General features: G+C 34.6%; 1 protein-coding gene across 6 annotated transcripts in view; it reads right to left on the minus strand.

Moving 5' to 3' along the window:
• Nucleotides 1-900: 900 nt before the first annotated feature.
• The window catches only part of ATP2B1 (ATPase plasma membrane Ca2+ transporting 1), a 79,693-nt gene continuing 66,959 nt past the window's right edge, over nt 901-13,634 (minus strand). For 3 of the 6 annotated variants that reach the window (XM_087968083.1, XM_087968082.1, XM_087968085.1), the window contains exons 15-22: nt 13,340-13,446; nt 10,304-10,495; nt 9,715-9,928; nt 9,284-9,495; nt 7,978-8,085; nt 7,391-7,573; nt 7,007-7,093; nt 901-3,838 (exon numbers count right to left, since the gene is read on the minus strand). In XM_087968083.1, coding sequence (XP_087824209.1) covers nt 3,524-3,838; nt 7,007-7,093; nt 7,391-7,573; nt 7,978-8,085; nt 9,284-9,495; nt 9,715-9,928; nt 10,304-10,495; nt 13,340-13,446 — 1,418 coding nt within the window. In that variant the 3' untranslated portion in view covers nt 901-3,523. Of the gene's footprint in view, nt 3,839-6,927; nt 7,094-7,390; nt 7,574-7,977; nt 8,086-9,283; nt 9,496-9,714; nt 9,929-10,303; nt 10,496-13,339; nt 13,447-13,634 lie in introns of all 6 variants that reach the window. The other 3 variants (XM_087968086.1, XM_026693650.2, XM_087968087.1) reach the window with 2 other exon arrangements.

Here is a 13,634-nt window from a genome sequence, read left to right on the forward strand (position 1 = left end):
CATGCCATGACAAAATGTTAGGCGACTCTGGAATAGAAGGTTATAGTAAATAGGATTTATTCTGTCATTTAGTTTTTTATAACATAAAATTGGAATCCTTTGTCAGAGGAAGTTCTTAACTGTGTATGCAACTGTTATGTTGATAAAATAGAAATGTTTAAGAATTCCATCTGTTTAGCAAGATGAAAACACCAGTTGAAGTAAAAAGAAAAGATGTAAGTATTTAAAATGTACTTTTGAATATCTTTTCAACCACAAAGTCATTCTTTTACAAAAATGACTTTGGATTCCTAATGATACCCCTGAGACTGAATCTGCTCAGACTGAAGGATATACTCAGTATCAAATCTCTTGTTCATTTTATTAAAGTGACACAATACCTACAACTGGATCATCATTTTTATGTTGAATTCTAAAGTGGTTAGATTCTGTGTTGAAAATTAAACAACCAATTATAAGTGATTGTGCCAATTCCCCTTTTGTATTTCTGATTCCCTATTTTATGCTATAAAAAACATAGAAATCCTTCATGTTAATTCAAAAGAACAAAGTGGATTCAAATCCAATGAAATGGAAAGCTATCAGATTCTTGCTTCATCTTGGGAGTAGTTTACATTGCTGCTGTATCAATATATGCAATCAGTTTAGATTTTTATCTAATATTGAGTCTATTCTCTGTTATTGATTTTTGCAAGTATTAATTTGTTCCGAATATTAATTTGGTTTGAATCCATACATTTAGCTAAAATTAATTCAAATAATAATTCAAATTGAAATCCTAATGAGGTACATATCACAGAGTAAAAAGTCAGATACAGAACAGGCTACATATTCAGAATAAAATTATGTATTTCAAGTAAAATATTTTCAGAGATTTCAGTTCCCATCCAGAGACAGATAAACAGCATATTTATTTATTTGTTACATCAAGCAAAATGAAAGTAAGCCTTACAACCAGGAAAAGCATGTGGGGTCAGTAATTGAAAAGCAGTAATGACTACTTTAATAAATAATGAAATTATGTTGCTTTCATAGTAGTAAAATTATAGAACAAATATCCTTGGTATTAGATTACACTTACTATTAAGACTCAATGTACTGCAGTCAACAGGATTGAAAAAGTTAATTTGTGAGTAAATTAAGTTTCTCCTTGAGCTATGACCTGTAGAATTCACTCTAAGAGTTTGGACATTCAAATAATGATGATTACCATTAAAAGAAAAGAAAATATTTCCAAATAGCAAGTTTAAAAAATAACTATAATGAATCATACACAGCTGATAGTTTGAATAATTACATCTTATTCTTCAATATGTGTTGCAGTTACATCATTCTCCCAGTTACATAAATACTACCTTTCCAAACCATATTTCTTATCCACTTACAAAATAAGACTCTGAAAATAATTACTGATCAACATAAATAGTAAGTTCTCTAAATAGGGTAAAGGACAACTAGAAAATGAATGGTTGATATCTGGATACAATATGCAAAACCTTATGGATGGATATAGTGTCCAGTGAAAGGACCATTAACCATTATCGAATCCTTGTATATTTTACTTGAAATCTGAATAATAAAATCTAGCTGTAACATTACACATGTCTCAAATTGCTTCCCCGAAGACAAGCTATAATGTTCACAGATGTGACTATCATATTCTTGAGGTGCTTAAATACTGTATACTAAATTTAAGATGCATTCTCTTCTTCCTGTTAGCTCAGCTCCCAGGCAAGTTAATGTCTGGTTTAGCAGCAGACATATTCCAAGTTTTCTTATGAGGAATATACATCTCAGAAAAAAAATTACAAGTAGATCATTCTGAACAATAGAAAATTATTCTGTCATGATTGAGAAAATATATTATCACAGAGGATCATGTTTCTCCTTACCTGTCCTATATTTTCAGTAAGGTATTTATCCCTACTCTATTGAGCTGTACTGGCAAAAAGAAAGAATACATCCCAAATCATCAGAAAGCAAAATTAAAATTAGACACTGATAATAAACACAAAAAGAAAAATGGACATTTTCAATTATTGGTTAAGAAAAACAAATTGTCAAAGGTAGGCATATTGGAGAACATACTTTTATTAATATTTTCTTTTAGAGTGGAAAAAGTTTCTAATTGATTTATTTCTCTTACTCTTGCGAATGAGAATTGGACTGTGCAATGCTTCAGATCAGATCAGGAGTTTTAGAACATGCAGGAATGCAAAGAAAATCTGTCTACAACTTTTTTTTTCTTGGACTGCATGGCAGCTTTAAAATGTTACCGCTAGATGTTGTATTCATACTTCCATGTATTCCAGAGCATCTTTTCTACATAAAATCAGAAACAGTCCACAGTCTTTGTTCTTTAACAACTAGTGAAGCCACCAAAACCTAATATTTATAAAGATGCTGGATTCTATAAAAACCATTGCCGCATATTTATTTTATCAAAAGGGGTAATTTATTTTAACTCAAATGAATTTCAAAACAGTGTATGGTAACTATTCATAACTTTCCAAATACCAATAGCCTTCATGCTATAAAGATATTTAGGTCAGAAAAATAAACAGCTCCACTCACAGTTCACCAAGCTACTGTTTCTAGACAAAAACAAAAAGGACTAAGGATCTGATGTATTTTGATTTAATCCATTTTGCCTGAGATAACAAAAGTATTTCAAGCAAGTTCCATCATAGGTCCTGCATTAAACAATCCTCTATTAAATTCTGAACATATTCAGTGAGTTCTGAATTTTTAAAATTTTTACAATTGTTTCAAAACCATTAAGTAGTAAATGTTTAAGAAACTAATTAGGACAGAGGCCATAACTTCATTAGAACACCATTGCTCATGTTTTTTTTTCTTTTTCTTTTTACAAAGCATTAGTGTTACCTGTTGGCTATTAGTAGTAGCAATTTTATCTACAATATTTAACAAGATAGGTTGCAGGCAAAAATTTTAGTACAGTTTCAATAGAAACACCCTTTCCTGAAAATACAGCAGTATTTGATGGACTAATTTTTTCTACATCATTTATAAGGAAACTTCCCATCTCTGAACAGGAACAAAAAAATTATCTACAAACCTTGTAAACAGATCTGCATTATTTATAAACATAAATAATTCAAATTATTAACAACTGAGAGCAGAAATGAAAATTATAAATTTGGTGACCCTGGGCTCTCCTGCCCAATCCAGCCTTCTCATCAAAGGAATTAAGAACATAAGTTCTGGTAAGACATTCTTACGGGCCATTCTTAAGTACAGCTAATGATCCACAGGACACATAAGCAAGTTACTGTTTATCTGTCAGAGTTCATTATTACTCCCACTTTCCCCTCCCCCAGAAAAGCACCCTGAAGTCTGGCAGAAAGCTTCTTTTTAAAAAAATAAATCTACATTCGTACAATTTTATCTTCTTGTTGAAGTCCAAGACAAGAATACCATCTTGTCCATCATAGTGAGGGAGAAAGCCCAGTTTCAGTGTGTTTCTTTAAATGCAGCTAGTGTGTTAACATTCAGCATACAATCAGAGTGATGTTTCCAAACTATGCAGTGGGCTCCCTGGGGATGAAGAGGTAGCAGACTTACTCAAGTCTGTCATAAGATGAATTCCACTGTTAACCGCATTGTTATTTTTGTTGGGTGATGGGGGAAGAGGAGTTGAGTTGCGTTTTGTTGGAGCATCATCTTCAGCATCAGTATCATCAATAAGTGGAATATGAGTTTCAGAATCCTCTATTCTAAACTCAGGATGAGTCATAAAATTGTGGATTGAACTTCGGGACTCAGGTTTTTCCAATCCTTCATATAAGGAACTACGAAATGCATTCACCACTCGGATCTGCAAGTATGAAAAGCACAAGTGTTACTGTTTAATAATATTGTCCACAGGAGAATGTTGTTTTATGAGATTGAATCCACAAATAGGTAAGATAAGTGAATTGAATTTATATAATGCAGTGGAACTTGCAATAAACTGTAAATAAATAAATAAAAATGAAGAGCATTTCAGAAGAGCACTGTCAGGCTATAGCAGAAATAAATATCAAAAAATTGGTTCAAAATGTCAAGCTACAAAATTGAAGCTATCTACTTTTATAACTAATATGAAATGTTGAAAATTTTAAGCCAATTGATAAATTCTACTCCATTTTGAAGACTTCTAGAATGACTACTACTCCAATTCTACTCCATTTTATTAGACTTCTAGAATGACTGGCAAGACTTTAAGAATGTTTATTTTTTATTTTTAACAAATACTGGGAACTGTGGTTCGAGCTATGAAAATTTCAATATAATACAAGCTTGTTCAAGCTTGCTGGATTTAATCTAAATATTTGAGTATATGTCACATAAAATACTTTCATAGAAATGTGTGCCATAATTTGTAGGATTAAGAAATGCATGATAAAAATGGCCCATATGAAATAATCTGTTCTCCCTCACATTACTGCAAATATGTATATATTCTCAAATGACAAAAATATGAGCTGAGTCATGATTTACAAACATAAATACTTTGGGATATATTTTTAGTTTTTTGCTTCAAATATCCCAGTTGCCATTTTTATATTCAGTAAGTTCTAGATCATCACTAGAAAATAAATGCGCCTCATCAAATTATTAAAATTAATGGTGTGTACATGCCTAGCTAAACATTTTATCTATTGGGTTCTTGGTGTTTTACTGAGCTTGTTTCTGTTCCTATAGACATTTCATTACCAAGGTAAGTAACTGATGATGTCATCTAGTTTGGTAATGAAACAAAAAAATACAGCTGTGTTCTGAAATAGGTATTTGCTCAATTAAGACTTCCCATATCCTGCAGATGCCAATACAAGCTAATGCTGAAGCTGCTGTAGATATAAACAACTCTAGTTCTTTTTCCAACCCCACTCTATAGCTTTTCCCTGTTCAAAAAGCTTCAACATTTTTTACCCCAAACTGTGGTTGTAGTGAGGTAATTGAAGTAAACTGTAAGGCATTTCAAACTATTACTCTCAATAAATGAACAGTAAGAAAGATACTATTTACAAATATTAATGAAAAGGTCCTATAAAAAGAGACCATTTCCATTAATATTCAGATTGGAATACATAAGGTAAAGAAGCTAACAACACAATTAATAATGGAGAAAACAAAACTATGAATAAAAGGGGGAAAGGCTTTCATCCATAATAAGCAATTCTGAGTAGTCTTAATGTTTACAATTTTAATAGTATGAAACCCAACAGAAGTCTGCCACAGTCTTTCGGAATAAGGCTGATAAGCACCCACCTTTATCTCCCTTGAAATGAGGCCAATGACTAAATTGCCAATTAGCTATACAAGGCCAAATGGAGCACAAAGTCAACACGGAGCTTCAGATTTTAAACTGACCAGAACAAAGTTGCTTCCTGCAAAGGCTCATGTCCCTTTCCTCCTCCTTTATGTCTTATGGGAGGGGCCAATCATCTCCAAGCCTTACTCCTGAGTCGCCCCTTTTGTCTTAACTGTTCTGGCCTTCTGGCAGCTCTGCGCAAGCGTGCACTGAGGGCAGGATCCCCGTTCCTCTGCCTCGCTGGTGTCAGATTCTGGAGGCTCTCACATAACTCTCAGATGGCCCATGTCCCATCTCTGTGTTGGATACAGATCCCTCATCCGAGCCCTCCCCAGACTCCAGGACTGGCCCAGGTTCCTCCCCCCTGTCCCGACTCTGTTGACAGCTCTGCAGGCCACCAACGGACCACAACATTGATATATCCACTATATTTTATGCATGTCTACTATTTCAAATGGGAATTTAAATTAGGATCCAAAGAGATTAAAGTTTCTTTTGGAAAGTAATGCCTATCAAAAGCCCTTGTTAGAAGCCAGATGGGACAGATCAAATATTTCTTATTTCTGTCTCTATAGTTCTTTTTCATCTGTGCCATGAATATAAACTCTTTATAAAATGTCATATTTTTGTATTTTTCCATAGCTAAAAAATCGTAATTCCACTTAGACATTACATGGAATGGTCACCATGTGGCATTCTGAATAACATGTCTGTCAGTGAAGACTTTCTTACCTGTAAACCAGAGGTGGTATTCAGCAGGTTCTGACCAGTTCTGGAGAATTGGTAGCGGAAATTGTGAGTAGTTCGGAGAACCAGCAAATACCACCTCTGACTGGAGATTTTACAGTATCCTTCCCCTGCCATGCCCACCAGGCCACACCCACAGAACCGGTAGTAAAAAAAAATTGAATCCCACCACTGCTGTAAACATCACCACTGACTATGAGGATGTCTCCAAGAGGCTAATGTCATTTCAATGACATTGCTGGGAGAGTTGAACAAGGCTTTTATTATCACGCATAACATTTTTTTTACATAAAGGCCATTTTAATCCTAATATTTATAGCATAAAATACAATTTATGTATTTTCACTTTAAATACTGTTAACTCTGGAAGGAGCTTAGTACATAAAATAAAAATCTTTATAAAAATATATGTGTTAATTTTGCTGCTGCAAATTAAAGCCCTTTCCCTCATGATCTACAAATTATTCTGAAGTTATAGAACTAAACATGAAGATAATATATTTGTCTTGGACCAGTTTTAAGCATTTCACTAAACAAGTTTGTAGATCTTTTTGTTTATAGATTTCAAGACATATACTCAAATATTTGTAGCTATTACTATAAATATTTTTCAAAGATGTCTCTTCTGTGCAAGTATGAAGGTACTATGTGCATGTTCAAGGTTTTTACTGTATAGAATTGTTTCAATTGTTCCACTTGAACTAAGACCATCTAAAAGGTGGAGGGGGGTTTAGGACTCCCATTTTGAAGGTAAAAATGTGAAAAAATGTTAATAATGAATTTAACGACTGAAGGAAAGAATGAAACGTTAGATGGGTGAATTAGGAAATGTTAATTTCATGCACTTATGAACACACACTCACACCCCACAGTAGTAGAAGCAGAAGTAGTAGTAGTGGTAGAGGAAAACACTACATGTGTAGGGGTAGAAATATTTGTTACATCATGATGCTGGCTGGCGATGGAAGGTTGCCGCCTTAGAGCCCCCTGAATGGAAGTTCCACTCTGGAAAGCATTCACTACATCCATCTGCAAGGAATCAGAGATTGTGACAGCTTGCTCAGCAAGAGAGAGAGAGAACAAGAGAAAGGAGCATCCCATCTACAACACATAAAAAGCAAAGAAAAGAGGCACTTTTATAGAGCAGGTAAAGAAGCGAGAAGCACATTTGGTGATGAAGAAGGAATTTGAAGGTTTAAACAGCTAATACTTTTCCCATATAAAGATTCCAGTCATACATTTTATGACTACAATCCAAACCAATACTAAGAACATTGAGGAAATTTCAAATCCTCAACCCTATTTCCTACCTTTACAAGACCATACCTGAGTTTGTATCCTGTTTAGACCCCTAAACCATAAGATCTGACCACGCCTTAGCTCTCTTTCAGCATGATCAATTTCTTCCACATCTTCTGCTAACTCTTCTTCAGGAATCTCTTCCTTTTGTGTTCCATGGCCAGCTTCTTTAAGGAATTTCAAATGACTGGTTGGAATAGTTGATATCAACTATAACAATGGGAAACAAAAAAAATTAACATATTTATGAAAACTGTTCCTTTTCAAATTCCCTTTTAGAATTAGTGACAGACTCCCCCACCCTTCCTTAAATGGCTTCAAATAAGAAACCACTAGATTTTCGCTGTTTTCTTTGGAGAGGGATTAAACAAATCGTAGCTAGTCAATATTGCAGCATAATACTTCTATGCATTTGGATACATAACGAAAAGATTGTATTACTTGTTTTCTTTTCTATATTGTTCTGAAATTTAAATTTTTTTTAAAAAAGCAATAGTAGAGCAGCATGGAGAAAATTAATGACAATGAAAAAACCCGAATACTGAGTAAAATGCATTCTAAAACACAAGCTTTGGTAATTTGAGGAACTGAACTACAAAAGTAGTATTACATACCTGGCCCCAAAGAAGTGTTCCCATTCCTAGAAAAATTGACCACAGCCAATGTTCTACTGTAAGCTCAGAGCAACTGAAAGGCTTCCCACCAAACTGCACAATAACTATCTGTTAAGAAAAATAATGATTGTATTATCTATTTGAAATGATAAAACAATGAAGGTATTAGCTTTTATGATACAATCTCAGTAACTATTTTAAAAGATCGTAATTCTAGCCATTACATGAACCAATTCATAAGTTGACAGTGGACATATGTCTTTGGAATGGCTTCCAATTTTGCTTCCCTCCCACAAATCCAAGGTTATCTTCTATGGTTTCCAACTTTCGCTGTGTAATTCCAAATAATATTGACTTTATAAAAACTTACTATTATTCTCAAATCATATTAATAAATGTATGGACATTAGGCCAAAATGAGACAAGCTGATGTATACATCTGTGTTCCTTCATTTTACACTTCTAGCATACAAAACTGATGGTCAACTTCTAGACATTCTCTGCTTTCCCTTCAAAATATATAAACTTTTTAGTTTTTACTGAAGAAGAATATATTGCCCTACACCAGAACTTCCAGGGTTATTTATCACTGGGGCCAAAAGTTTCACAACTGGGCTCCATCACTGAGATGGCTCTCAGAACACTCTCTTTTCCTTGAAGAAAGACCTGAAGGAAATCTTGCAAAAATAATTATAATGCATAGCTATGTTATAAATAAACCCTATGTTGTGTTTAAAGATAAGTTATTAATACTTTTATTTTTATACCAAATTATAGCAATAATCTTATATACTGCTTCATAGTGCTTTATGGCACTCTCTAAGAGGTTTATAAAGTCAGCATATTGCCCCCAACAATCTGGGTCTTCACTGTACCAACCTTGGAAGGATGGAAGACTGAATCAACCTTCAGCCAATCAGGTTTGAACTCCTGGCAGTGGGCAGAGTTAGCCTGCAATACTGCATTCAAACCATTGCACCATGACGGTTCTTATTATGTGAACACATTCTAATTATCAAGCTTAAAACCTAAGTGTAATATGAATGTATTATACATCTTTAACAGTAATATTAAAATTAACAATAACACAAACATATATCTGTAAGCATATGACCAATGATAAAATGTTTGCACAGATCAAATTATCCTCTAACGTGATACACACAGATGTTTTATATTTAAATAAATTCTGAATCTGTCAAGCGTGCCCTACCCTAATACTGATTATACATACAGCAACCATTGGCCTCTAAAAGCTCTAACCCTCCAAATTCTGCATGACTTTATTTTAAAAAAATCTACTCACTTGTACAACAAATGTTCCAAGAACTATAGTACAGAATATAGCATTATTGAAAATTCCTTCAAATACATTCCTTTCACCGTGAATTTTTCGGGCATTTATTTCATTAAATAGCTGCATCATCACAAATGTATTAAACACAATTGTGTAGTGCTCTGAAGGAGGAGCATGAAGAGGTGCATTTCTTCCACTATCAATATCAAATATTTTTTCACCTGTAAACAAGGGATAAATATTCTCAAAATGCCACTCAAATTCATGCTTTTTTTGTAAACATTGCTTTAGTCTTTTTTTTAACATGCCTTTCTCCTTTAACATTCTATTTAACATGCCAATGTCCTCTAACATTCCTTTAAATATTGAAGAAATGTTCACAATAAAGCAAGCAGAGTTTAGGAAGTATACCACAGAGATTTAAATTGTAATATTCTTACCAGCAAACAACAGTGTGAAGACAACCACAAGCTGATAGAAAGCATGACCCAGAATATTCTTCATCATGGTCCGTGAGATGAGAGGTTTGTTTCTACCATAAGGTTTTCTCAGCAAAAGTGATTCTGTGGGGGGTTCTGTTGCCAAAGCAAGTGAAGCTAGGGTATCCATTATGAGATTTACCCATAACATCTGAACAGCTTTAAGTGGAGAGTCCTGTAAAATCAACATGTTTTCTAAAATAATCACAAATATCCTAAGAAATTAAATGATCTAACATTTAACATTTCCAGTCAGGTTTTACTATTATACTTTAAACTGTGATACAGTGATTAAGAACTTAAGCTAAGACTAGAAAAATCTACCCAGTTTCTAGTTCCATACTGGCCACGGAAACTCATTGCATTTCTTTGGGCAGTTACTCTTTTTTCAATCCAGCTCCCTTACAGGTACATTGTTATGGAATAAACAGATTTGAGAGCTTGATGAACTCTTGGAGAAAGGGTGAGACATAAATTTATCAAATAAGAAATCACTCTCGATTCAATCGGCCTGAATCCCATTACATGCAAATAAATACATAATACTTACTTGTGTAATACATGCTCCTGTGAAAGCAACAATTACAGCTACTACATTAACAGTAAGCTGGAACTGAAGGAATTTGGAGATACTGTCATACACATTTCGCCCCCACATAACTGCTTTAACAATGCTTGAGAAATTGTCATCTGTAAGAATAATATCAGAGGCTTCTTTAGCTACATCCGTTCCAGCAATGCCCTGAAAGAGAAAAACAAAAACAAAATTACAGTATGATCCTTGAATATTATGACAGCTCACATATATACTACTCACGTTTATATAGCCCTTCCATCTGTTATTTGTCAAAAAAATAAGGAAGAATAAAGAGGTCCTGCAGTCTGCCAAATGTAGAGAAGACTTTCTTTGTGGCTTGCCATTTGTCCTGAGGAACATAGACGGGACAGATTCCTTCATATTTGTTCTCCCAATCCATTCGTTACCATACAATTCCTTGTGAATTATAAATTACCATGGAAGTAATTACAAGGTGTAATTAAACAATTCTTGAAAACTCTGGATTAGAGCTACCGTATATGCCGGGCGTATAAGACCCGGCGTATAAGACGACCCCCAACATTTCCACTCAAAATATAGTTTGTTATATACTCGCCCCCTCTTCCGCACGCCTTCTACTTTTGCACTTTTTTTTTTTTGAGGCACTTTTGTCTATCGTGGAATTAATCCGTGAAGCTGAAAGGGCAGCCAGCCTTCTCCCAGCTCCCAAGGAACAGAGCTCGCTCGCCGGGCTCGCTGAGGTATCCGGCTGGGGCTGTCAGGAGTTGTTACCGCTGGCGCGGCTCCAGTCCCGCGTTGCCTCGGGAAGGAAAGGCAAAAAGGAAGAGCCGCGGCTTTTGCCTTCCTTCCCGAGGCAACGCGGGACTGGAGCGCGCGGAGCCGCGCCAGCGGCAACAACTCCTGACAGCCCCAGCCGGATACCTCAGCGGAGCTCGGGCGGTGCGAGCCTCGTTTCCTTAGGAGCTGGGAGAAGGCTGGCTGCTCCTTCGGCTTCACGGGATTCGCTTCCACGGTGCAAAAGTGCCTCAGCCGCTGGCAGCCGCAGTGCTTCCCAATTACTATTTGCCGGCGTATAAGGCGACCCGGCATATAAGACGACCCCCCCAATTGGAGGCATCTTTTTCAGGGCAAAAAAGTCGTCTTATACGCCGGCAAATACGGTAATAATTTTGTTTCTTCAACTTTCAATACACTTTTAAAATGTTGAATAGTGGAAAAACTACCCATTAGCATGAAATTTAAGAAACTAAGAATTATTTTGTCATACTCACTTATTTAAAGTAGATATTATAATATCAATATTTATGCAAAAAGAACAACTGCAATGGAAACTATTATGAAAAATTGTACTGATGATTCTGTCATATAAACTGAATTCAGTGGTGCTTAGCTAAAGACCCATGAAGTTTCCGAAAATATTGAATTTCTTTTGACAGATAATTCTCAACTTACAACTACAACTGAGTCCAAACTTTCCACTGCTAAGCAAGGCAGTTGTTAAGTGAGCTGTGCCTCATTTTAAGACCTTTTTTTTTTGTTTTTAAGTGAATCACTGCAGTTAAGTGAATTATGTGGTCTTTAGGTGAATCTGGCTTCCCCCATTGACTCTGCTTGTTGGAAGCCTGCTGGGAAGGTTACAAATGATTATCACATGACTCTGGGATAGTGCAATTGTCGTAAATACATGCCACTTGCCAAGCAATCAAATTGGTTGTTAAGTCGAGGACTACCTGTATTGGAAAGGAGTTAAAAATGATGTGCCATTTTTCAGCTATAATAATTTTATAATAGTAATGGGAATTACACAAAGATTTATCTGCCTCCATTAATATTTTGCACATTTCTTGCTCAATTGAAAAAAGGAAAAATGCCCATTATGTTAAGTAGCTTTGAGTTTTAATTCCAGATAACCTTCAAAGCCAGTAGATGGCACCGGAGAATAGCTTCTGAGCATTTAATTTAGACTAATTAAATTCCTCATAGTCTAGGTCAAGGAGGCAGTGTGCAGTATATTTTGGATTTAAGGTGTGGTTCCTTAAAATTTTGACAAATCATTTGAGAAACAGATGATAGTTAACTATTCAGAATAGCACACTTGTTACGGATATCATACACAATAATACAAGCTTGCCTGTTTTCCCCAGTGCCTCAATTAAATGAAAATACGTTATATAAAATTTGCATGACAATGGTATGGGAAGTATCTGCAACTTAAATCCTCACTATCTGATTTCTACTCCTTAGAAAAAAACATGTTACAGATTCCACGTTATAAAAAGGTGTTGAGAATCATTTGATTGTTCAGTATCCTGTTAAATAATATAACTGACACCAAATTCTAATAAAAGACCACATTTATCTTAGATGCATGCTACAGCAAAAAACAAAGGAAAATAGAAGAATACTGATCTTAGAATTATGTACGCAATGAATGTACGGCTAACATGAAACACAATGCAGCCCTACATCAATTTTAAAATGGTTATCCTTGTAAAAGTATTTCCAGTTTCAAGTTTTCTTTAAGTTGAGCATGTGATTCCTTCCTAGTCATTTACTATCATTCTAGAAATACTCCAAGAATTGTACCTATTTTAACTATTAATATCTTATCAGAATAAATCTATCATCTAACATTTTTGTATACTCTTCACATTAATAATTACGTATAATTTTAGATTTAGTCTCAAGAAAAATTGAACACATATTTTATCATTTTTAGCCTCTCTTTGAACAGACACAGTTAAGTTGTGGAACTCAACTGCTGTTTAAGTTTACATATAAGGATTGTGATTTTCTATATCGACATCAAATTTGGACTTCATCATTAATTGTGCAATTATCCCAAGGTAATCTTAGCAAAGAAGTATAATGAACACAGGAAGATACAATCAATTCTGTTTTGCCCTCTGCTATATGCGAGCTAATTTTGTTCAGTCTTCAATATAACGTTAACATCGTAACTCAGACTCTTCAGTTTATAAAAGCACTTATATTAGTAACAATTACAATACTTGTTAACCTCCTTACCATAGCAAAGCCAACGTCTGCTTTTTTTAATGCTGGGCCATCATTGGTTCCATCACCAGTCACAGCTACAACCTGCCTTTGTTCTGACACTGTGCTATCAATTATTCCTAAAAACAACAAGTATTTGTTACAACAGTACATATTTATACTATTGAACATTATAAATTTCAGTAATTTGTTCATTCATTTACTGAAATTGAGTAATTTTCTGTCTAAATCCAATATTATATTGCATAGTAAGATATAGTCTTCTATTTCTCAAGAGCATTTCCAGCTCTTGACCAAAAAGCTGTTT

Source organism: Notechis scutatus, chromosome 6 (assembly GCF_049901735.1).
Source record: "Notechis scutatus isolate UNSWTSFEM ecotype Mainland chromosome 6, rNotScu1.2, whole genome shotgun sequence".
NCBI lineage: Eukaryota > Metazoa > Chordata > Lepidosauria > Squamata > Elapidae > Notechis > Notechis scutatus.